General features: G+C 39.1%; 1 protein-coding gene across 1 annotated transcript; it reads right to left on the bottom strand.

The window, feature by feature from the left end:
• Nucleotides 1-218: 218 nt before the first annotated feature.
• Nucleotides 219-18,913, bottom strand: Ccl28 (C-C motif chemokine ligand 28). The gene is made up of 3 exons (XM_021722462.3): nt 18,835-18,913; nt 10,061-10,187; nt 219-4,506 (listed from the first exon to the last, which is right to left on the bottom strand). The coding sequence occupies exons 1-3, from the start codon at nt 18,896-18,898 to the stop codon at nt 4,332-4,334; spliced, it is 366 nt and encodes a 121-aa protein (XP_021578137.3). The 5' UTR covers nt 18,899-18,913; the 3' UTR covers nt 219-4,331.
• Nucleotides 18,914-25,706: the final 6,793 nt, after the last annotated feature.

Genomic DNA, 25,706 nt, shown 5'->3' with positions numbered 1-25,706 from the left:
CAACACTGGCTTTCAATTTTAGAATCTACCTTAGATTCTAGGCCAGTAGCTTTCACCAGGAAGAGAAGTGATTTTGATCCCTTTACCCAGGGAATACTTGGCAATATCTGGAGATATTTTCAGATGTCATCTAGTAAGTAGAGGCCAGATGTACTGCTAATTTATCTACAGTATATAAGAGAGTTCCCACAACAATTATCCAGCCAAGATACCAATAGTTCCAGGGTTGGGAAACACTGCTTTAAACAAAGCGGGAAAGCCTTTATTATTATAATACAGTTAGTTGGCAACCTCAGCCACATAAAGGTACAAGTAGAGCTGATGCGGCACAAGGTGGAATGTGCGAAGATTACAAGAAAAGGAAAGGAGAACAGGATATAAGCTACACCTTACACAAAGAGGCAATGGGCTAATGAATGGAAGGAAGGTAAAATATTCAGAGTTACAAATAATAATCATTAAGCTATCAAGCACTAAGATGAGGAGGAAGAGGGGAAGGGAAGCATGGAGTAATAAGTAGGCAATAAATATTGCCCAACCTTGATAAATAAATGATACTCTCAGCATTTCATCTGAATTGATGGAGCCAACCATCAAACAAACTAAAACTTTTAAAAGGGTTAAAACAATTTGCCTCAAAATATCAAGTCTAGGAATAGGAATGATAGAGTGGAAATAAGCTTTTTTTTGTTACAAATTCTTCTATCCCTTTGATTTTTTTTTCATGACACACCTAATAAAAATGTAATTAATGTTAAACATGTAATTTTAATTCAGTGTAATAAGAAGGCAATTTTAAAAAAGAAAACTTACAGTATTAACCTGGGTCATTTAATCGTAATTACAGTATTTCAGGATAGTAACAGTATTCACTCAGCATAATAATAATACATAATGCAGTAACAGTGACACAAAAATGTTTTAGTAAGCATATATGTTAACCTGTGAGTTGGAATTTTTAAAATTCTAGTCTCTTGTGCACACAGTCCTCAGACAAAGGTTCAGTCATTTGCAACATAAAATCAGCATGTTTTCTGTTTCTGTAACAAATACTGGAGATAAATCAATTTAAAAGGAGGAAAGGTTTACTTTGGCCTGATTTGGGGAGTTTCCAGTCCATACTCAGTTGGTCTATTGCTTTGTGCCTGTGATAAGGCAGCACACCACAGTGCATGGTGGAGAAGGCTGTTTTCCTCTTGGAGGTAGGGAAGCAAAGAGAAGGATGAAGGGACAGGAGTTCCAATAGGTCAGCCCCCAGTGACTTAATATCCTTCCACTAGGACTCAGGCACTGAAGGTTTCATCACTCCCAATAGCAGATTGGAGACAAAGACCTCAACATATGGCTTTTTGAGGACACTTATACAAACCAGAGCAATCTGTTTTTTAAATATATCCAAAAACTAAGTATGGTGGTGCACACCTGTGATCCGGATACTTGGGAGCCTGAGGAAGGAGCATCACAGGTTTACATCTGGCCTGGGCAACTTAGCAAGACTTGTCTCAAAATAAAATAAAATAAACAAAAGAGTTGGGGATATAGCTGAGTGGTAGAGCACTTGCCTACCATGTGTGAGATTCTGGATTCAATTTCCAGTATTGAAAAAATTATCTATTTATCTCCCTACTTACCTACCTACCTATTTATCTAATCATTTAAACTACTGTTATTTATAGATACCCCAACATTGTGTAGACTTATAGATCTGGACTAGAAATCAAGACCAAATGAAAATAACTTCAATTGTTGGTTGAAAAGATTAGACACCTTTTTTTTTTTCTCTTTTCCTTGATGTTGGTTATTGTGATTAATTTAAAACTGGTGACTTAAGTTACTCTTTGTAACTTTGTGGTGGTGACTTAGAACAAAGCAGCCAGATGGGAAGAAAAATCAATCAGGCGCCTACAAACAATCAGCGGAGACCAACACCTGTCAATCATCAGGACCCCTTGGCCAATCCTGGAGTTCAGCCAGCTCCCTCCCCCCCAACTCCAGTGGGACAAGGGACTCTAAAGATACCTTTTCCTGTCCCAAGCCCTTCCCTTCCTGCAAGCTCCCACGTGGTTTCTCCTCAGACCCTTCCCCTGTACTCAAGTGATATCTCAAATAAAGTCTAGTTTGGCGGCCTTTTTAAATCTGCCTCCTTTGGTCGCTACCTGCATGGATCTTACCTCTTATATTATTACATTTTGTTAAATTTTAAAAATTTAATATCGATTTCCTCAGCCTTTAGACCCTGAAATTGTGATATTGGATGATAGTAATACAAGATTAAAAAGGAACATCTAGCACTGTTTTCCTCAGGATCACCGACATTATTATTTTAGCATGTCAAAAGCATAATGGGGTTGAGAGCAAGGTTGCTGTAATACCACTGCCCCGGGCCAGTTAGTAGGGAGGCCCAGGACACCCAGGACACAAGATGCAGCTCCAGCTCACTAATGGCTGTTTGTGACAACTGGCCTATAAGTACAATTCCCTGCCAAAAAAGAAGTGGCACAATGGGAATCAACTTTCAAGGTCATGGAAAAGTGAGTGAGGAGGGGGGAAATGACTTAAGGTGTAAAAATCACTGCACAGGAGGAAACTCTGGACTCCTAACAGTGGACTACTGGGGAGTCAAGCAGAGTTCCTGCCCCCCCAGCATCAGAATTTATCAATCCAAATGGCAATAGCTACTCAAACTGGCATTTTAAAGTACTCTTCAGGCCTGGAGTGTAACTCAGTGGAGGGCGTTTGTGTTGTATGCCCTGGGTTTGATCTCCAGACTCTCTCTCTCTCTCTTACATACACATACACACACACACACACACACACAGTACTATTCAGAATATACTTTTCTATTTATAAAACAAACTCCAATGTTTATAAAGTCTAAATGACATAATAAGTACAGAAATTCACATAGGAAACTTATACCAAAAATTATAAATCCAAACCTGATCTTAAGGAAGCAACCAGATAAACCCAGAACATGAAACAGAGGCTGGCCTAGAGTCTTTTTTAAAAGTTCATACCATCCAGGTGTGGTGGCACACACCTGTAATCCCAGAAGAGGCTGAGACAAGAGGTCACAAGTTTGGGGTCAGCCTCAGCAATTTAGTGAGATCCTGTCTCAAAATAAAATAAAAAGGGCTGAGGATGTAGCTCAGAGATGGAGCACTCCTGGGTTCAACACTCAGTACCAAAAAAAAAAAAAAAAAATCTATGCCATGAAGAAATAAAGGGGGACAAAAAAGAGGGATTTCCTTAGATTGAAAGACAATAATAATAATAACAACAACAATTAATTGCAGTATGTGAAACTTTTGAAGCTTAATTGATTCCTGGATTTAAAAAAAAAAAAACTACATTAAATGATCATGGGAAATTTGAATATGGAATATATTTATATATACATATGTATGTGTATGTATATATATGTATATATATTCATGTGCATATATATATTCATGTGCATATTCATAAATATGATGAAATTATTAATTTTTCATATTAAAACTAATAATTTAGTTTAAAAAAATAGGATATATCTTTATTCATGTGGATGCCAAGTTATAATATTAAAAAGAAATTAGGAGTGGAGGATAGCTATGATTTAAATGTGTCCCCCAAAAGTTCATGTGTTGGAAATTTGATGCCTAAATTTATGTGCTGATAAATGTCAGGTGAGGTCTTTGGGAGGTAATTAGAGTATAATGCAGCAAAAAAGTCTTCCAGATACTAAGAGGTATTGTCAGAATTCCTGGTCTCCAGAATCCTAAGCCAAATAAACTTTTTAAAATTCTTTAGACATTACCTGGTCTCAAGTATTTTATTATAGTAACAGGAATATGGACTAAAACAAGCGTTATGATGTTTGCAACTTCTTTTTAAATGATTTAGCAAAAAGTTACATACTTATCATACATAATATATAACATTTCATATATACACAAAGAAAGAACAGAGAGAAACCAAGTGTGGTAACATATTAACAATGATTAATCTAGGTGAAGGTTATACAGGTGTTCCTTGTACATTCTTTCAACTACTCTGTAGGTTAAGAAAACTTTATAATAAAAAAGTTGTAGAAATTATATCTGTATGCTCCTCTTCACATGTCATATGAAGATGAATGTTAAATTTTCATTTCATTTTTTTTGGTTAGTGTATTATTGGCTACCTTTCCATACCATGCAGTGGTTCATTTACAAAAAGAACAACATTTTTTTTTTGTATTGTATGCTTTCCATAAGAAAAATTCAGATTATAAATTTATAACCAACCACAGCCAAGCGCCTTGAGGAATTCCCTGTGTGGAAACATCTGCAAACTCTCTGATGAGGAGTTCAGAGGCCACGTGCTTCCTGTTTATCCCCGTGCACCACTTTGTGGTTCCTCTGGTGGTGTTTCTTCTGGCAGACTTTGCCTTTGCCATTTTTCTTGGCTGCTTGTGCTCTGATCCACTGCTTAATGGTGTGATTGTGTGGGCTGACGCAGATTCTCCTGCGTTTGATGTGAAGGCTGCCAAGAAGGGAAGAAAAGTCATCACTAACAGAAAGTACAAATGGACAAACAGTTAGTGGCTCGTAAGCAGCCCCCACTTTGGGGGACTGTAATCTCAGGGACTGGATCCTAAGACCGAGGACCACAAGCTTACATCCTGACTGTGTGCACACTGCTGTCTGTGGTCCTCAGACAGCGGCAAGGAGCCTTAAAAGAAGAAGAGGAGGAATTGGGTGAGGATAACGAGGAAGAGGAGGAGGAGAAAAGAAAGAAGGAAAAATAAAGAGAAGGAAGAAGATGGGGAGCAGGAGTAGGGGGAAAGGAGAAAAAAGAATCAGAAAAACCTAGGGAAAACAATTTTCTTCCCTGACCAAGCTTCACCCAACAAAACCAACCCATTCTCAGCATCCATCTCAAACACGTTCTTCTCTGCAAGGGTTTCCTGGGTCCACTCAGCTGTATACCCTGATTTCTTCCCTGTGAGTCTTCATGGTGAGAGTTACCTCTCTGGTGGCACTTATTTCACTGTCTTTGATTTGAGTTCTGGTCTCATGACTCCTACTGAAGTTTTGGCCCTGCAGGGAGGAACAGTCCAGGCATGTTCCTCATATATAAATATATACATATATATAAATAAGTATATAAATATATATAGAGATTATATATATATTTATTTAGATTAATGAAATAATTTTATTTAGGAAGAAGTGTTTGCTCATTTAGTGCACCTTTATTTTATTTATTTATTAATTTATATTCAATGCTGAGAATCGAACCCAGTTCCTCACACATACTATGCAAGCATTCTACCACTGAACCACAAGCCAGCCACCCCCCAGGTGTATTTCTGAAAAGACCTTATTCACAGTAGGAACCCTGTCACTCACTTCGTGTATTAAGTGAAAATTGTTTAAAATACAGACAGTCTGGTTTTGTTTTCAACAAAACAGTCAACTAAAAAATTTTAGGCCTTTGTTAAACTTCACTGTTGCATGGTTCTACATCACAGCTCAGAATTTGTGTTCATTTTTATTTTTCTATATGAAATTTTGAGATTGAGGTGGGAGAACCCTCAGGCAGCAATTGTAATTTCTGGTAATTAAAGTTCTTGTTACAAAAAAAAAAAAATAGTGCAACCTTTAATCCTCCATCAGGTGCCAGGCAGCTCTGATGAAATGTTACAAATCCTGCTGTCTCTACATGTGTATATTTCTTTTTTCTTTGTTTTTAATAAGCACTCTACTGACTAAGCTATATTCTCAGCCCTGATCTGTAATCTTTTTTTTTTAATATTTTATTTACATTTTAGTTTTCGGCAGACACAACATCTTTGTTTGTATGTGGTGCTGAAGATCGAACCAGGGCTGCAGCCATGCCGGGCGAGCGCGCTACCGCTTGAGCCACATCCCCAGCCCCCATGTATATATTTCTGTGTCTTGATAAATTGAGTCCCTTGGACGTGTTATTGAGCGAGGAATGTGGGAGTTAGAGAATAGGCTGCTGTTTCTCCAGATGCCCCAAGTGGCACTCTCAAACAAGGTCGGGAAAGTGGGGAGAGGTGTAATGAGCATTAGTATGTGAAGCCAGCCTGTGGGGGGCGTCTTAAGAGGATAATATGTTCCCTAACTGACAGTTTCAAAGAAAAGCTGATTCTCAGTATGATTAATTGATTTGCTATTATAGGAGAAAAGATGCTGTAGCATTGCTGTGAAGGAAAAAAAAGAAAAGAAAAGAAAACTAGTTGAAGCTCCTACTCCTTCCAAAGACTTTTACTGACACCTTTCCCTGTGGTGTCAGAAGGAACCAGAGTAAAGACTTCACTGACATCTCTGGTAACACATGAGAAAATTAGGACTCAGTTCTGTGAATAAAGTAAGATGTGCTGAGCTTCAGGTGGCAGGCTTGGTACTTGGGTAGAAGGAGAAAACAGAGTGGGGGCAGGGGATAGGCAGGAGGCATGCAGACAGGTGGAGGGAAAACAGGTAGCAGCTCCCATGTGGGATCCTTTTTAAGGCCTGCCTGTATTTCAAGGCGGGGGTGGGGGGTGGGAATCAAGCTTCCAGAACACAGCTCCCAAATCTGAGATGCTGTGATGCTTAGAAGTCTGAAGTGTAACAACTGGTAAAACTCGATTTGTAGCCTGTGTGCTTTCTATCAGGACAAAAAGAAATGGGTGATGTTGGAAAAGGAGACAGCCTATTCCACATTCCATACCCCTAACTCCATCATTTCCGCACAGGTGCCTACCCATCCCATTGAGAATTTCTAGGGTAAGAGTTTTGACTCTAAGAAACCATTAGCTTGATCCACTGATTCTTTTCTTCACTGAAGTGTAGTTAGAAACAGTCCAATGGACCAGTCCTGCCATGGAGAGTATACCTAGGATTGTGCCCTAAACTTTATTTCTAGACACATTCCTCTAAATGCAATGGCCCTTCACAACCGCTTCTGAAAAACCTAGATACCTTTATTTAATTATCCAAAAATTTCTCCCAACTGATAACCTCTATAGAAATCAAGAAACCTCAACTCTCTGCCTGAGATAACAATTTCCATTGTATTTATGTTCAGAAATAGCTTGAAGCTCTTTAATGAAGTCTCTGTAGAGGGATTTAAGCAAGCAAACTGCTCTCTTAGGCATCAAAAGCTACAATGATCATTTATAGACTTGAAAACAAATGAACTCTTCCCAGGCAGAAAAGAAAAGAATCCTAGTGAGTTCACTGTAAATCAATTTATATTAATTAATTGTGATTTATATTTCTAGTATGAGCAGTCTTTTCCGTATCTTAAACATTTGCCTCTAACCTTGAAATCTTTGAACACAGTCAAGGTTAAGGGACTATATTTTAGTTAAGTAATGACATATTCTAGAGTATATTATTGAAAAACAAGAATATCCTTATGTTGAATTTCAGAAAATACAATAGAGAAGCTCTATAATTTATGACTAAAAAGTATATAAGTCAAAATTTCATTTCACTTGAGGCTTGGTCCCAACTGCTCTATTTTTCTAGCTTTCTTATCAGCACAGAGAAGTCAATTTACAAATCTTTGCTTGAATAAAGTAAATATTTTTAGATCTAGTTAATGGCTTTATAGTTTCCTTTGAATTAAAATCCAATTCTTTTAAAAAGGTAGACTCAGGCTGGGGTTGTAGCTCAGTGGTATAGTGCTTGCCTAGCGTGTGTGAGGCACTGGGTTCGATTCTCAGCACCACAAACAAATAAATAAAATAAGGTCTATCAGCAACTAAAAAAAGTATTTTTTAAGTAGACTCATCTTTCTTTTCTACTTTTCCTTATAAAATGAGATTGACGTTATTTTTGCTCTTATGCCTTTCAGATCTCTGATACCTGCTTCCCCCAAAGGAAACATCTCTGAAAATTCTGTTACCAATGGGGTGCTCTGGCAAGTCCCAGTCTTTTAGTCTTAAAACCACGGGAACTTCCTCTAAGCCTTTCTGGAGTCCCTTGTAAAAGTCCTCACAGCTCCTTTGGTCCAAGATGCTGAATACCAGAGAGGGAGGTGAAATTGAGAGCAGCTGAAAATGGTGTTTCTGAGGGCAGCCAGAGCAGCACCTCAGGCAGATTTAGTTCCTGTGTGAACCCTACAAAAACATCCAGATGATTCCAATTAACTAGAGCCTGGACTGTGAGTCACCCATGAATTTTTCACTCTCCTACTATTACCCACAGTAGCTATTAAGATTAAAGACTGAGGGAATCTTGGCCAAGCAATACTAAAGAGATTTTTTCAGACAAGTTGGGAACTTGAAGCACCTCTCAGAATGCACCTCATTACTATGCATTATTTCCAGGATTACCCCAGGTTATGTTGACTCCCAGTGACTAAATCATCTGAGCTGATGGAGCCAAGTAATGGTGGAACTGAGAAAGTGCTGGAGAGTTCTCTGTCCTCTGGCTTCTCCCACAAAGACACTGATGCTTATTAAAAGTTTGTACCAATAATTGTCTCCTCCCCAAATTTTGATCCCAAGTATAGTTTTTAACTTTATTAGATCTCAGATCCTATTAATAATCTAATAAAACCTATGGATCTTCTGCCCAGATGCTTCATGTTCAGAGGTTTATACACAATTCCCAGGAGGTCATAGCCCCGTGACCTGAAGAAAAGTGATTAATACATATTTTACAAACTCTTCACCTGTTAAGAAACTTTGTCTTCGAGTAGTGTCTCTTAAAGTTGGATAGTGAATAGATTCCTCTAAAAGGGGAAAAACATATCTGCAATCCATGGATTATTCAAATCATTGGAGATGGTCTGCAGAACCCAGCTGGACATATTGTCTCCCAGAGACTCAAGGAGGGCAGAGCCCACAGTGTCACTGTTGCATCCCCAGCACATGGAATGATACTTAGTACATAATTGCTGATCAATAAATATTTATTGGACTTGATGAAATAAGGATGTTCCTGAGTGACTCAGGAGTTCAAGCATAAGTAATGCAGATATTTATAGTCCAAAGAAAGGGATACCAAATGGCTCACTAGCATTACCTAAAGCCACAGATGATGTGAAATCTAGAGTATCTGGGAGATGCCCCACACCTGAATGCAATGGAGTTTGGGAGAATCATTTATGATTAGTCCCACTATTCTTTTTGAGTGACTTTGGAGATATGTAGTGTTCTGAACCAAGAGATCTGGGTACACATCTCATTTCTGCCGTTCCCTAGCTGTAAGATGTCAGGTGAACATGCCCCTCCAATCAAAGCTTTCTCCTGAATGTGACATCGATATAATGTATGCCTTCCTCCAAGCATTCTTGTCAGAACTCAGATTTGCTAAATACCAATGTGGTTCAGGTTTCAAAGCCTCTTCAGAGGCTTTGAAGTTAAGTACAGATACATCTAAAGTTTTTAATAATTGAGCCATGGTGGGATAGGAAGGGTAGGAGCAGGAGGCGGGTTCACATGAGCCAATGCCCTACCCCAGAATAAAAACCAGAGCAGAGGCTGGAGATGTAGCTCAGTGGTGAGTATCTGCCTAATATGCCCAAGGCCCTGGGTTCACAGTACCATTAAAGAAAAGAAAAAGAAAAACAACAAAACAAAAATAGAAAAGGACATTTGTAACTGGAGCACATGGCAGCACTTGTGACAGGTACATACATTGCCACACTACTTTCTGAACCTTATAAGTACACTCCTTATTTGGAGAGTGAAAATAACAGCAGCTCAGATACAGTTAAAGCCATGATACATAACAGAATTGCCTTTTGTTTGCTGTTTTGCTTTATTGTTCAGAATCTCTCATTTTGCTGAGGAAAGCCGTGAATATTTTCTGGCCACAAAGGGCATTGAGCCCTAGCCCGGCACTGTAGCAGAAAGAGCTAAGCTGGAGTTCCAGTATAAGGTTGAGGACATTCCTGTACAGAAAGACTGTGCATTTACTCCAGGGAGCCTGGCGCTAAAAGGACAGAATATTTACTCTTCCTTTGTTTGGAAGGATATTTAAGTGCAACATATCAAGCAAAGCCTTTCAATCTATTGTTAATTGGCCAGGAAAATAATCAGCATGAAGATAACCCTGCTGACGGTTTCACTCACATGACAGCTGCCAAGTCACAGTCCCCATCAGCTCTCTGGATGCGACATGAATTCACCCTTTCCAGAAGTCTTCTGGAAATGTGATGTGAAACCTCAGTGCAACAGCTGGAAGCAATGGGAAGTATGGCTAAAAGAAGAAAAGAAAGGAAATATCACATCTTCCGGTTCACAGAACCCTGACACAGTCCTCATCTTAAAGATTCCATACAGTCTTTAATTCTCTCAAGCAAGTTAATTAATCCTCTCAAGCAAGGGCAAACAGGGCTTCATGAACTCAAACAGGGACAGGATGCAGCTCTAGCTTCTGGAACTTAAACTGCATTTGTAGGAGATAAAAAAATAAATTTAGGCAAAAGGACAAATCGAGTGAAGGAGAAGAAAAAAACTGTAGCCAACAGGGGTTGCAGGCTGACTTGATCAGAGATAAAAAGTGAAGTTAATGGTGTCCCACACGATGCAGTTTGGAAGAGAGAGGCCACATGGATCCCTGGAACATTCTGAGTTTCCAAAACGGGAAGGATGAAAGAGCGTGGCTGAATGTTAAAGGATTTGGAAGGGTGGAGAAAAATGGGAGACTTGTGCAGACTAAGGGAAATGTGTGGTTAAGGGTTCTGAGGCAGAAAAGCCCAAGGCACATTTAGGGTATGGACTGAAATAGCCTATGTTTCCTAAATTGAGTAGCTAGAAAGGTGAGTGATGGGAGATGAGGTTCAAAAGACACTGAGGTGAGGCCACATAACTGAGGCTATGAATGTCAGCATAAGGAGGCTTGGCTTTTGTAAAAAGGGGATTCAAAGTTTGAGAAAGGGAGAGTGTAGCTGTAAGCAAGATGGATTAAAGTGGAGAGTGAGTAGAGCAGAAGGTGAGGCTAGAAGGAGACTTTATCATCTAAATGTAAGATATTTATAGTATAAATATGAAAAGAAATATGATTCCCAAACTAAAATATGTATTTGCAAACTCCTATATGCCATGTAACACAGTATTCTCCTATGCATCCCATTCTACCAATTGGGTAGTGACTAAAATAAATTATAAATTACAGTCAAAAGTGACTGCAGGTGGTAGCCTCTTACAGGACAGAAGTTCGTTCTTGAATTGGGGATTAAAAGAAACACCTCTTTTAATTGGGCAGGCCCAAGATGACTATATTTAGGCTCCCTTGTTGAGGATTTCAGCAGGCTATGTTTTCAGTGTGTAGTCAAAGTCATGAACACCTTGATTCAGTATGTGTATGTATATATATATACACACACACACACACACACACACACACACACACACACACACACACACACACACACTCAAGGTCATAAACATTTACTTGTGAGCACACACCCACTAATGTAACCAGTTGGCAATGTGCCTTCTTTGTCTGGCCTGCATTAAAAAAAAAAAAAAAAAAAAGCCTATGGAAATGGCTCAGGGGGCTAAATGGACCTGGAAAATGAAGCAAAATGGAAAATTAGCAAAATGAAACTGGGGCAAAAATGGGACTGAAGCTGGAGTGTGGGGGCTGCTGCTGGCTCTGAATAAAGAATGTCTACTCTCCCAACTGCATCTTGCATCTTCCACTGCCAGGATCCTGAATGTGTTTCCCAGGTTGGAACCTCCACCCAACAACTTCTCAGTGTTAGCTCTAAGCAATGGGAGTCCTTGGGAGAACAGGTTCTCTCTATGTCTTATCCACAGGTAAACATCTGGCCGACTTACAGTTTGGGAGAAGAAAAGGAGTTGGCTACGAAATGTAAAATATCTATGTCACTTTCTAGTTATCAAAATTTTTGGTTACCATTCATTAAATCACTTATTCATCTATTATTTGACAAATGTTTATTGAGCAATTAAAATGTTTTAGGCAAAAACTAGTCGCTGGGGTGATACAAAAATAAATAATATGTTCCTATTTTCAAGAGGCTGTAGTAGAGGAGACAGATTTGTAATTAAATGCTTAGGATGCAATCCTATTGGCTCATGTAATTATACTTCTGGAATACAGATTCACACAAGTTATAAAGACAAGGGCACAGCTGTTTACTATAAAAAATAGCAGAGAATGTCTAAATGTCTATCAAAAAAAGTAAAAAACTGTTGCAACAAAGAAGTTCATTGCATACTGATAAAAGGGTCATATTAACTTTATTTTAGTCCACTTTCAATAGTGGATAAATCATGTAGGCAGAAAGTCAATAAGGAAAACCACTAACTTGAACAACATTAAAGACTAAATGAACTGAGCATTACGGCATATGTCTGTAATCCCAGCAACTCAGGAATCTGAGGTAGGAGGATTGCAGATTCAAGGCCAGCCTCAGCAACTTAGTGAGACCCTGTCTCAAAATAAAATAAGGGCTGGAAATGTAACTCAGTGGTTGAGAGTTCCTGGGTTTAACCTCCAGTACTGCAGAAAAAAAAAAAAAGAAGTGATTGTCACATTAGTAAAATATCAGCGGTATTTATTTTCTGCCCTCATTGTACCTGTCCTGGGGTGCTTATAATGAGAAGACAGCCTTCTAGCCTTATCTTACTGGACTTTCCAACTTCATTTGACAGTTACCCATTCCTTCCTTGAAAATTTCCATAAACCTTGTTTACTAGTCTCTCCTAATTCTCCCAATACTGAGAAATTATTTTCTCTGCCTCTTGAACGCCTTCTCCTTGGCTCTGTCCCAAATACTTATCATTCTCAAAGTTCCATCCCTAACATATGCTCTTTTCTTTCTACATCTTCTCTTGGTTTATTTTTAATTTTTTTTTATTTATATATGACAGCGGAATGCAGTACAATTCTTATTACACATACAGAGCACAATTTTTCATATCTCTGATTGTATACAAAGTATGTTTACACCAATTCGCATCTTCATACATGTACTTTGGATAATAATGTCCATCACATTCCACCATCATTTCTAACCCCATGTTCTATTACTTTAAATCACTACTAGTCAGTATCTACAAATCATTTGCCAACCTCTACTCAAATATTCTGCCACATATCTAACTGCCTTGAAAATGTACTTGGATATCCCACAATCATCCTTACTGAAGATTTCATCTCCTATCCTTTTAATCTACTTCCCTTTTCCTTTTCTCATCTCATGTAATCACCCTGTACCACCTAAGTCAGAAACCCATGGATCATTCCATCTTCCTCCTGCACTCCATGTAGCCAGCTACAAATTCCTTGACATTTCTTTGATCTGTTTTCTCTCCATCCCTGTTCCAACTACTTTTCAGGAGCATGTGAGTTGGCTTCTGGACTACTGAGCTTACATTTATCTTCTTCCAATCTTTCCTTTTCCCATTTGAGTCTGTGGTCCCACCACACTCTGCTTTCCTATACAGTTAAGTATTACATCTGACTGCCTTGACTACCCCACAAGGCATCTTTGGATCCCACCACATAGCACAGTGCCTGGCTTAGTAGTAAGTGTTTCTTGAATTGAGAAACATAAAATAGTTTTATATTAATGTTTCATTTTATATTTTTAAAGGCTTTTAATATAATTAAAACATTTTATTTTTTAAAGAAGTTTCTCAGTTTGGGGGCAAGGTGATTTTCTAAAATCGCAGAGTGTTTTCAATAACACCATCCTTCCATATTCAAACAATTAGGAGTCATCTCAATATGATAAATTGTTTGTCAATTTAATATTTTTAGCTAAAAATATTAAATATTAATCATATCTGATTAAAATCATTACTGTTTGTCTGACTCTTATGGTTTTATTTCTATTGATTCTGTTGGTTTGGGATATTGTCATTATTGTTTCCAGCATAAAATTCCATTATTAAGTGGGTGAGTGCTGTGCCAGAAATTCTGGTCCCTGTTCTAGTTCTGAGATCCTATTTTGGTCACTAGAGGGCTCTAAAGATGTCTCCATGCTCCAAACCTGTTAAGACCAACACCGAAGCACCACGCAACCACATTTATGATACAAAAGTTAGGTTCTGGATTTTAAGAAAATAATTCTGTTACTGTGGAGAGGTAACACAGCTTCCTCTCTTATTTGGATGTATTGTACAGTATCTTGTTACTCAAAGTGTGATTCCCAGAGCTGCAGTTGAGACAGCCCCTGGGATCCTAATAGTGGAGTGAAAAGCACCATCACATAAAACACAGCCACACAGAAACACAGTCAAGAAATGTGCGTGCCATTGTTGGAGAAAGGATTTACTCAGCTGAGGGCCGTGTCTCACGGTTATGGGTGCAGTTTTAAGAGGGCAATAAATAAATCCACATAATGTTCAGAATTAGTTGATTGGAAACACATCTGCCCATTTTGGTGGACTTCATACCTTAGTGCAGCCACATCATGCTGTGGATGCCAACAGAGGTGCTCACCACTGTAGAGGTGCTCACCGCTGTCACTGAGTGGACAGTAGGCCTCACCAATCCATGATGTATGAAATGGCTATGCCCAAATGAAGTCCTCCAAGATACTTTCTGGAACCCTGGAATAATGTTCGGGAAATGGAGAATGGGTGGAGGGTTTCTTTTAACTTAAGATAAAGAGAAACCTCCTCTTCACTCTTCATTCTTACAGCATAGACACTAGAGGGGTCAAGGGGTGGTATTTAAAAGGGTTGGATAATTCTGTGCCAAAGACATCCTCAGAGGCTTTACAGAATACTACTTAAGCATGTAGAAGCAAACAACCAAGTTTAAATCCTGGCTCTGTCAATTTTTAGCTGAACTTGAGTGAGTTAACTTACATATTTAATTCTGTTTCTGTTCTTTTATCTATAATATGGAGATGGTAGTAGCACCTATCTCATGAGGCTGTTATAAAGACTGAGTTTATACATTCAAGTACTTAGAACAGCAGACAAATAGTAGACAAGAAATGGGAAAATTATATTTTTACTTTTGGTGCTGGGAATTGAACCCAGGGCCTGGATCATGTTAAGAATATGCTCTACCACTGAGATGCACCCCAACCAAACTTTTTTGGTTATCTTAATTTTAAAAACTAGCAAGAAATAGAATCTTGTGGGAGGGAACTAACATTCATTGAGAACCTTTTATGTCTAGACACTTGTACGCATTATCTCATTTAATCATGAGACTGACTAGGTAAGAGAGGCATTTTTCTTCCTGTTTTACAGATAAGGAAACTAGAGCTCAGAGAGATTAGGTACTTTCTCAAATCTATGTGGGTAAAATTCTAACTTACTCTTTTGGAATCAAAAGCCTACAATTTTCCCATACACCAGCACTTCTCAAATGGGGTTTTATAAACCTCTGGTAGGGACCCTAAAGAACTATTCTCTCTATCCAAGAACTTTTCTGGCAATTTCAAATTTTCAATATGTCATCTCAATGATAATCTTTAAACAGATATGCTCTGGATCTCCTGGAGGATTGGCTCAAGAGTGCACTTTGAGGACATTTGAAGATTGCCTTATGTTCACGATGGTGTAGTTACAAGTGCCATAAAATAGGCCAGTCCAAAAAGAACAGTGAACTTCACAATGCACTCATGCTAAGGGACAGCCAAATTACATCATCATGGTTCAAATAGAAAAAGGAAAAGGTAGAACAAGCACTTCTGGCTTGGTACCTGGTGGGGTACACATTGGACTCAAGCTCAAAATCTGCCCCCAAGCATTGGGCCATAGTCACATTTGGAATAGTGATTTCAATTTCAGCCATACCCTAACTGTTGTGTCGAACTACTGTCATTATATTGAAATCTCACCTTTTAGTTGTGTTTTGATTTAAATTATAAATTTTGCTTTTATAGCTGCAGAAGAGATTTATAATTGCACAAGAGACTTATACCTGGTTTTATGCTATACATCAAGTAAAATAATTCAAAAGTCAACATTGAGAATGAAGAGGAGGCTTCTCTTAAAGGGGGCCCATACATACTCATATTTGAGAAAGTTTCTATTGCATCACACTGCTTTTCCAGACATAGAAAAGGACATTTAAAAAACATCCAGAGCTATATTATAGATACGATTGACTTCTGGAGCAAAAATAGAGACACTTAACCTAGCAATGACATAGGATTCAGGAAATGCAAGATGGTAGGGCATGACTGGAGAGAAACTGAAGGAAGGCAGATTATTAGCTGATCCTGTCAGATCTCTGAGGAAGCAGTGCTAGAGAAGTGAACTACGCAAAACAACTATTAAGCACAAATGTATATTCATGGTAACCCTCCCTAGTGAATGTCTGTGACAAGTCAGAGATTTGATTTTCTTTTAGGATGCCAGCAGCAAGCCTCAAGCAAGTATCCATGTGATTCAGGAGATATTCTAATAGCTTTGAGAAAGTAGGTTGTTCGTAGGAAGACAATTCGGGACTGAATGAAGCAAAATTGCCCAACTTACATCTGCTGGACAAAATTGGAGACTTTGTCTTCATGTACAAGAAAAACAGGCAGTTCTATAAAACCTAGATTGTAGATTTAAATCATCTGGCTCAGGGCCACTGGAATTGGATGATAAACATGTTTATGGAGTCAGTATTGAGTTCTCAGGGCCAACAACCACATCAGCAGATGTGGAGTGTACCCTCCCTTTGGCTAGAATACAAGGCTTTTAATTATGAATAAAGTCAATGGCTTCCTGATTGATTGGTGCAGAACACTTTGGGAATGCCAATTACAGAAGCATCATAAGATAGTCTTTTAAGACACCATTAAGATCATGGAACAGCTTTCTGCCTAAAAGAATAAAATGTGTTCTCCAAAGTCCCACACCGACACAGGTCATTTCCTTATCCTGACTTCCAACTTGCAATAACTATCACAGCCACCAATCTCCTTCCCTGGGCTTCTGAGTGTCCCTCATGTCCCGCTACCCCTCCTTACCTGGTCTTCCACCCTCTCCCTGGAACCTGAATCACTTAGTGCCACCAACAGGGGACCTGGCATGTGCACACGTGTACACACACACACACACACACACACACACACACTTGAATGAAAGTTTGCTAAGGAGGGCGGTGGTGTTCCCTCTCTCAGTTCTGCAACTGTTCTTAGACCTATCTGTATTTTAACCTGGCATTACATATATTTCAAAGGCAGACGTTGACACTTCTCAGACAATGTGATTTTCCTGTGTTCCAATCTGCCTTAGGTAAGCACCAAGTCTGAAACTCACTGTCAACACCTGTTGTACCTTTAAACACATCTGCATCTTGATGTCTGCTCCCTGCTCCCCCACTACCCCCACCAGGACTCAGGCCCTTGTGAGGCTTGGTTCTGGGTAAGGCAGAGCCTCCCTCATTCCCCTCTGCCTGCTGTGGCCTGTCTCCCTTCCCTGTGGGAAGGCCACTGTGGGGACAGCTGGAAAGAGATCTGGAAGCTGGAATGGAGCACATCTACATTCCATAGCCTCAGTGGGAAAAAAAAAAAGGAGTTGGTGGAGTTGCCAAAACTAGGAGTAAAACCTGTTCAGATAGACCTTTGAGAAACCGTGAAAGATCTAATATTTCAATGGTCAATTCCTCTGAAAAAATGTTATGGAAACAAAATGACAAACTTTTGTTCATTTTGATAAAATACATTGATAGAAATCAAGAGAGTATCCAGGTTATTTTCTCTGTGTATTTATTTAAGCCTGGCATGTTGATGAATTATATTGAAGACCCTAAACAAAGGCCCACAGGGACCAGGCAGTTAATGTGACATGGAGGAGAGGGACAGAGGTATTCAGGGGGGAAAAGGACAGAACCTCTTACTGTTCTTCCAGAGTATGTGGAACTATTGTTCCCAGATCTGATATTTTCTTTCTTTTTCTTTTCTTTTTTTTCCTGTGCTAGGGTTGGAACCCAGAGCCCTGTTCATGCTAGGCAAATGCCCTACCACTGAGCTACAGCCCTTATCTGATTTTTAAGGAGAAACTCTAAATTTATTATGTGTGTGTGCATATACTTGTGCATGCATGTGAAATCTGTTTTAAAATGTTGTCTCAGCTTTATAAAAAGCAGACCAAACACAATTTATATTCCACCTCTGCTGTAGATTCAGAGAATCTGTTCAGGGTAAAGTTTAAGAAAAGACAACTGGAAAAGAGACATCGGCTAAGTATCAAGTTCCAATATACTTAGGGTTTCCTAAATAAGGTAGTGAATGCTACCCTAGTCCAAAGGCAGTTACAATTCCCATATTTATGCTAGCAACTCGCAACTTAAATTCTCTTTGATGTAATTTGCATGGTTCAATTTCCTTCCTCCTTCTTCCCCTTTTTAAGGCAGAGCCTCCCTCATTCCCCTCAAGGTCATGAGGGTGAGTCCTGTCTGCTGCATTTCTCCCTGATCCACTGGCTGGGAGTGAAGTTTCAGTTTTTAGTATCCACAGGGCTGACTTGGCTCAGGAAATGAACAGCTTACCTAACCCTGACGGAGTCAATTCAATCTGTCTTTTCCTCTAGGAACACTTGTACTCAGGCAGTTTTTCAGGTTGGGGCAAAGAGGAAGACCGAAGAACAGTTGTGTCTTCACTTCAATCTCTAACTAGAAATATTCCCTGAGACACTGTGGTAGGGAACCCCAGCTCTAAGCTGTACCCACAGGGAAGGAGTCATCCTCCAGGTGGCAGATTCCTTATATTCATGTTAAAATGAGGTTTCTTCCTGAAATTTCTTGGAGATCTAGATTTTAAACCTATGCCATTCTCTCATAGATGATCAGAAATCATTGAAAAATTCCTGCCTGAAGAGACAGAGACACCTGCCTCACCTCACTCCTTCCATTTCCACTTTGGGAGGCACCCACCTCTCACAAGAGACCCAAGTGGCTGGGGGCCGCCACTCACCTTCAGAGTTTCTAAGAGCGACACAGACAGCCAAGGTCATGAGGGTGAGTCCTGTCTGCTGCATTTCTCCCTGATCCACTGGCTGGGACAGCACCGTAGGAGAGGCTGTGAGATCAGGAAATAAAGCTAAAGGTGTCCTCAGGTGCAGAGAAAGAGCCGGTAAACCAGGTAGCCCCGCCCTGGGAGGTGCTCAGGGCATCTGTTGCCATGTTTCTTTTCTTACACGACTAGGTGCCTGCCTGAATTGTCAAGCTCCCAACTTAATGTGTGTTCACATTGCCTGGGGGTCAGAGGACATTAGTGGCCATCTGGCATTTGGCAAGATCCCTGTAAATTGTGAATATGCATCAGAATCATTTGGGAACCATTAAAAAAAAATTAGCAATCTACGTGAGTGCCCTTCCCATGCGTACACCTATAAATCAGATTCTGAGGTAGGGTACCAGCCATTTGAATTTTATAAAAATCTCGATAGCTGATTCTGATGGACACTTCTGTTGAGAACCACTTGCCTACAAGGAATTGGTTTTTAGTAGCTTGAGACCAGGAGTTTCTGGGGACAAGGGTAACAAGTCATAAAAAAGTTATCTCTGTGGAAAGATATGGGAAAATTCTGCCTCCCTCTGTCTTGGTTCACAGCCAGTTTGTTTCCAGTGAAGCTTCTAGCTGATTTCTGAGAAGGCTGAGGCAGGTACAGGACAGCACATGTAGAAAAGAGCCTCAAGGCAGCATAGGATCATGGTTCTAGACCAGCTTTCCTGCGTATCAGCTTCATCAAGCCTCATGTTCTAACACTGCCTCATCTACTACTTAGTTGTATAATCCCAGGAAATATAATACTTTTCTATAAGTAGCAGGTCAGTCTGGATGACCTTGGAAGTTATACCATGCTTCCTCTAGAACTGTGCTGTTCCACTAGTTGACCTATGGCTCTTGAGCCCCTGAAATGTGGCTAACTCAAATTCAGATGTATCATAGGTGTAAAGTACCTATCAGATTTAAAAGACTGAATATGTAAAAATAAGATAAATTATCTCATTAATAATTTGTATATTGACTACATGTAATATTTTTGGACATATTGGGTTAAATAAAATATATTTTTAAAATCAATTCACCGGTTTCTTCTTTACATTTTAAAATTACTGCAATGGTTCTGATATTTTTGTTCCTTCTGAAACTCATGTGGAAACTTAGTCCTCATTGCAACAGTGTTGAGAGGTTGGGAGGCGTTTAGGTCATGAGGGTAGAGTCTTCTGAATGGAAAAACACCCCAAGAAAGAGGATGGGTTGGATCTCTTCTGTCGTGTGAGGACACAGCATCGCTCCTCTCCAAAGGATGAAGCAATAAGGCACCATCTGGGAAAGAGAGGCTGAATCTGTCAACACCTTGACTTGGCACTACCCAGCTCTATAATGCTACCGAAGAAATTCTGTTCATTAAATTACCCAGTCTTAGGTGTTCTGTCATGGCAGCACAAAATGGACTAAGACAACTATATATGCAATCTAAACCCAGAATATTTTATTTTTTTATGACTTTTATTTATTTATTCAGTTCATAATAGTTATATATAACATTGAGATTTTGATATAGTTATAAATGAAGTATAGTTTGGTACAATTAAGGAGATTACCCTTAACCTCCCCCTTCTCCCTCTTGCTATTCCCTTTCTTCTACTTCACTAAATCTATTTAATCTTTTTTAAAATATTAGCATCTTGTGGATATACATAATGATGAGATTCATTGCAGTATATTCATATATGTACATTGGAAAGTTAGATCAGATTCATTCCACTCTTTTTCCCTTATTTTGTCCATCCTCTCTCTCCTTCAATCTCCTTCTTCTATTCTCCTGATTTTTATTTTATTTTGATGGAATCCTCTCATTTCTTTTCTTGAATGAAATTATGTCATTTGCTAGTAAATGGATGGAACTGGAGACTATCATGCTAAGTGAAGTAAGTCAGACTCAGAGAGTCAAAGGTCGAATGTTTTCTCTGATATGCAGAAGCTAGTCTAAAATTGGTAAGAGAGAGAGAGAGAAGAAATGGGAGGATTCCATCAAAATAAAATAAAAATCAGGAGAATAAACCCAGAATATTTTAAATCACACATGTAGATTACATATCTACATTGGGCACTGCTGCTTTAGAATGAAATTAAAGGTGATTATTGGATAATAGGAGTCACTATTAATCCAACAGGACAAAATTTACACAGATTTAATAGGGAACTGACAAGGAAACTGGAAACCTTATGAGCCTAGGATTAGACAGACCCTCTGCACTCCAGGGTATACCTCTCATTTGCTTCTTTATTTGATCGATTGACTTCTCTCTCGTTGTTGTGTGTTTCTTCTGCTATGAAATGCCACTGTGGCCCTGCTGGGAAGAAGGCATTGGGGACAGAATCGAGGAATATGTGTAGTATAGGGGCTGCTTTTGAGTCACCAGCATTTCTCTCTCTCTCTCTCTCTCTCTCACACACACACACACACACACACACACACACACACACTACTTCCTGAGGGCTTTGGAGTGAGATGGTGAATAGGGGCTACTGGAGGGCAGTTGGGCATAGCAATGTAGATACATGAGATTACTATCACTAGAATCACAGCCTTGGGGCAGATATTGTCACCCTCTTGTTAAAAAGAAAAACTGACAGCCCAAAGCAGAAGTTTTTAAGCCATGAAATAACCCTATGAACCAAGATATGAATGAAAGGAATACTGAGCAGATTAGTTTTAATGAAGGTGAGGGGAAAATTGAACGTGGGATTTTTGTCTGGAGAGAATGTGGTACAAGCTATGATTATGGGGTACACATGTCTGTGTGTGAGAAGGGTACTCACTAGGCAGGCATGGACCAGCATTAAGTAGGAAAGAGCCCCCAAAGGGCTGGCATATATTAGGCAGCTTTGTGTTAGTACAACAAAATACCTGAGACAGTTAACTTGTAAAGAGTTTTGGAGGTTCAAGGGCATGGCATTGTTATTTCAGGTCTCAACTGTGAAACATTATGGTGGAGGGGTGTGTTTGTGTGTGTGTGTGTGTGTGTGTGTGTGTGTGTGTGTGTGTGTGTGGAGGAAGCGTATATCACCATTCAAGAAATGGAGGAGAGACTGGCATCCCACAGCTCCTTTTCAGGGCACACCTCCAATAACCTAGGTACTTACATTTAGGACCCACCTCCCAAATTTCTGCCACTTTACAACCAGCAGCACCCCAGAGACCAAGACTTTAATAACAGTGGATCTTTGGAGGATATTCAGACCACAACCAAACTATAGCTGGTTGATTCAGAACTTCCATTATTTAAATTTATTATTATTATTGATACCAAGGATTAAACCCAGAGGTGCTTTACCACTGAGTCACATCCCCAGCCCGTTTTATTTTTTATTTTGAGACAGGGTCTCATTAAGTTGATTTTCGATCCTCCTGCCTCAGAATCCTAGGTTGCTGGGATTATTTAAATATCTTTAACTGGTATTAGGGCTTCTATAAAAACAAATGAGAAGAAGACTGGGAAATATGTGACATTAGGGCCTAGAGCAGAGTTAGGGGACAGAGACACAGAAGGAAACACTTTGAGGACAACCTAAAACTATTTATATGGCTTCATAATTTACATTGTGAAGTGTCCCTAAGAACATCTGGATGTAACAATCTTTTGGAAATATTTTTTTCTTTACCAGGAAAAAAATCAAATAGTTTAAAGAGAAGTAAAATGATGTGCATGATCCTGGAGGACATTAGGTTTCGTGAAGTAAATCAGACATAGAAAGACAAATACCACAAATACCACGTGGAAGCTAAAAAGTTGACTTCATAGAAGTGGAGAGTAGAATAGCGGTTACCAGAGCCTGGGAAGGATAGGGGAAAGTGGGGCTGGAGAGAGGATGGCTAACAGGTATAGGGGTGCAGTTGGGTAGGATGTCACAGAGCACAGAAGAGTGACTATGATTGATGACAATTAATTCTATGTCTCAAAATAGCTAGTGAGAAAGGGTTTTGAACATTCCTAACCCAAAGAAATGATAAATGTTTGAGGTGATGGATATGCCAATTATTTTGATTTGATACAGTGTAGATGAGTATAGAACCATCACACTGTACTCCACAAATATGCACACTATTATGTCAATTTAATACCTATGGATATGTATGTACGGATTTATATCTATATATACTTATGTATCTCTATATGTGTATCTCTAGACATATGTATATACAGAGACTTCAGCCTTTCATAAAAATATCTGCTGCCATCCATAATTTGGGTAAAATGATCTGTTTGAATTAGGAGGATGAAGAAGATTTCTAAACAGTAGCTTTCACAAAATAAAAAGTAAGGCACTAAAACTTCCTTGACCATCTGTCTTGAAAACTAGTATATGCCTTGTTCTCTGCTTTATGAATGTTCCCATCATACTGTTTCATAGGTGCCTATGTTATTTTATTGTGAATTTTAGCTTTGAATATTTGTCTCTTTAATGTTTTGAAGTTGATTTCTACCTTTTATTCTATGGTTCTTTTTGCTTGTATTTGCCTACTTGGCCATATTTTTTATTTGTAACATTTCTGAATAAATTTGTTGTAGTTATTTACATTTTAAAATGAGGAAAGACAACTCGTATATGTATGCACCGTTTGCAAGCTCATACCATTTAAATGTCCTAAGATGATGTCAATTTAATAAACCCCTTCCGTAAATCCTTTGGTACTGAGAACAAAGAACTTTTAACTTTTGTGATATTTAAGTTCTAGTTTATAGTTAGTGAATTCGTTAAAGCAGGACAGAGTCAAACAAAGGTATCACATTAAAAAACTAGATTATAAGTGTTTGTTTTAGTTGGCTACTTGCTGCTGTGACTAAAGGACACAACCAGCACAACTGTAAAGGAGGAAAGGTGTATTTGGGGGCTAATGGTTTCAGAGGTCTCAATCCATATACAGCGAACTCCATTCCTTGCAGCTTGAGGTGAGGCAGGAACAACATGGTAGAATAATGTGGCAGAGGGAAGCAGCTTACACAGGGATCAGAAAGCAGAGAGAGAGGTCTTCACTTGCCAGATACAAATATCTACCGCAAAGCCATGCCCCCAATTCCCACCTCCTCCAGCCACACCCTTCCACTTAAGTTGGCACTCAGTCAATCCCTATTAGGGGGTTAATCCACTGATGAGGTTAAGACTTCACAACCCAAACCAATCATTTCTCTTCTGAACCTTGTGTGTGTGTGTGTGTGTGTGTGTGTTGCTGGGGATTGAACCCAGGGCCTTGTGCATGTGAGGCAAACACTCTACCAACTGAGCTCTGAACCTTCTTGCAAGGTCTCACATGTGAGCTTTTAGGGGATACCTCGTATCCAAACCATAACAATGATTTATGGCAGGCTGCTGAATTACAATTTAAGAAAAGAGTATGCTGTTATTTCCTGAATATAAAATTATATTTCATTGTAGAAAATTTAGAACTTTTAAAAAAGTGTAAAGAAGTAAAAATTTTTATTTTTTTAATTTTTTTTCTGAGCCACATCCCTAGGCCTATTTTTTTAAATTTTTGTTGTTGGTTGTTCAAAACATTACATAGTTCTTGACATATCATATTTCACTCTTTGATTCAAGTGGGTTATGAAATGTGAAAAATGAACTTTCTCAGGCTGGGGTTATAAAGCTCAATGGAAGAGCACTTGCCTCCACGCATGAGGTCCTGGGTTTGATCCTAAGCACCACATAAAATAAATACATTAATAAAATAAAGATATTGTGTCCATCTACAACTAAAATAATAATAATAATAATAAGCTTTCTCCATCTGTTGGTATATATTCTACAGCCATCTTTCTGGGCACATCTAGTCACTCACTCATTGAATAAACATGGATAAAAGTTTACTATATGCAAAACACTGTGCTAGACACTGGGGACAAAGGTTGAACAAAAGGGACATGGAACCTGTCTACAGGGACGGCAGACACTTCAGCAAACCAAAGCATCACTTGTGGATGTTGCCAATCTAAGGAAGCCCAGTGTGTTGGGCATTTCACCTAGTCAGGAATGAACCAGCTCTAAAACACGACTTTTAACTCTTGCCCCGCTTCAGTATTTCATAATACCAAATATAGAGGTATTGTGCTTTACTGAACCAACTGTTTTTAACACCAAACATTAAGATTGTGGAAAATTTTCAGCTTTATAGATAACTTCTGCAATGAAGGACATATATAATTTAAATTTTATGCTTATTCTTTAGGATCAGTTTTGAAAAGCAGTATTGTTAAGTTAAAGGAAATGGTGATTTGAAGGGCTTTTGACATATTCTCAGGCTGTTAAGCTGAAAAAGTTACCTGATTTTTTTCCTCCAATATGTTTAATGTGTCCTGCAGCGATAGCTCTTACTATATAAACCATGTCTCACACTTTGAAATGGCTCTGAAGAGCACAGGCAGGGGCTCTTCCATCCTCAGGGAGACTCAAATCAGGATTGAAGGACTTTGTTGGACAGTGGCCTTGACAGCCCTCAGGGCACCTTCTATAAATAGGAAAAGGTGTCCCTTTCTGCGTGGTCAGAGCCTCAGAACCCCCAGTTTAACAGGCAAAATGTGCTTATAGAAACAAAAGATTCTTATCCTCTAATAATAAACGGCAGGAGGGTGGAGAGGGCTTGATTCCTTCCTTAGGGAAGATGCAGCTGAGATGTACGACTTGGCAAGCAAAGGCCAGCTTGCATTTCAACCCCTACTCTTTCCTAGGCAGGTACTTTTGCGCAGTGCACAAATGTGTGATTATCCACAGCATCCCTGATCTTGCTGCTCTTCCCAGGACTCTGACCTTCAGTTTGCTGGATAATCTTTCCAGCC

The sequence above is a fragment of the Ictidomys tridecemlineatus genome, chromosome 1 (assembly GCF_052094955.1).
Source record: "Ictidomys tridecemlineatus isolate mIctTri1 chromosome 1, mIctTri1.hap1, whole genome shotgun sequence".
NCBI lineage: Eukaryota > Metazoa > Chordata > Mammalia > Rodentia > Sciuridae > Ictidomys > Ictidomys tridecemlineatus.
The sequence above is the reverse complement of the archived record's forward strand: the minus strand, read 5'-3'. Positions and strand labels throughout refer to the sequence as shown.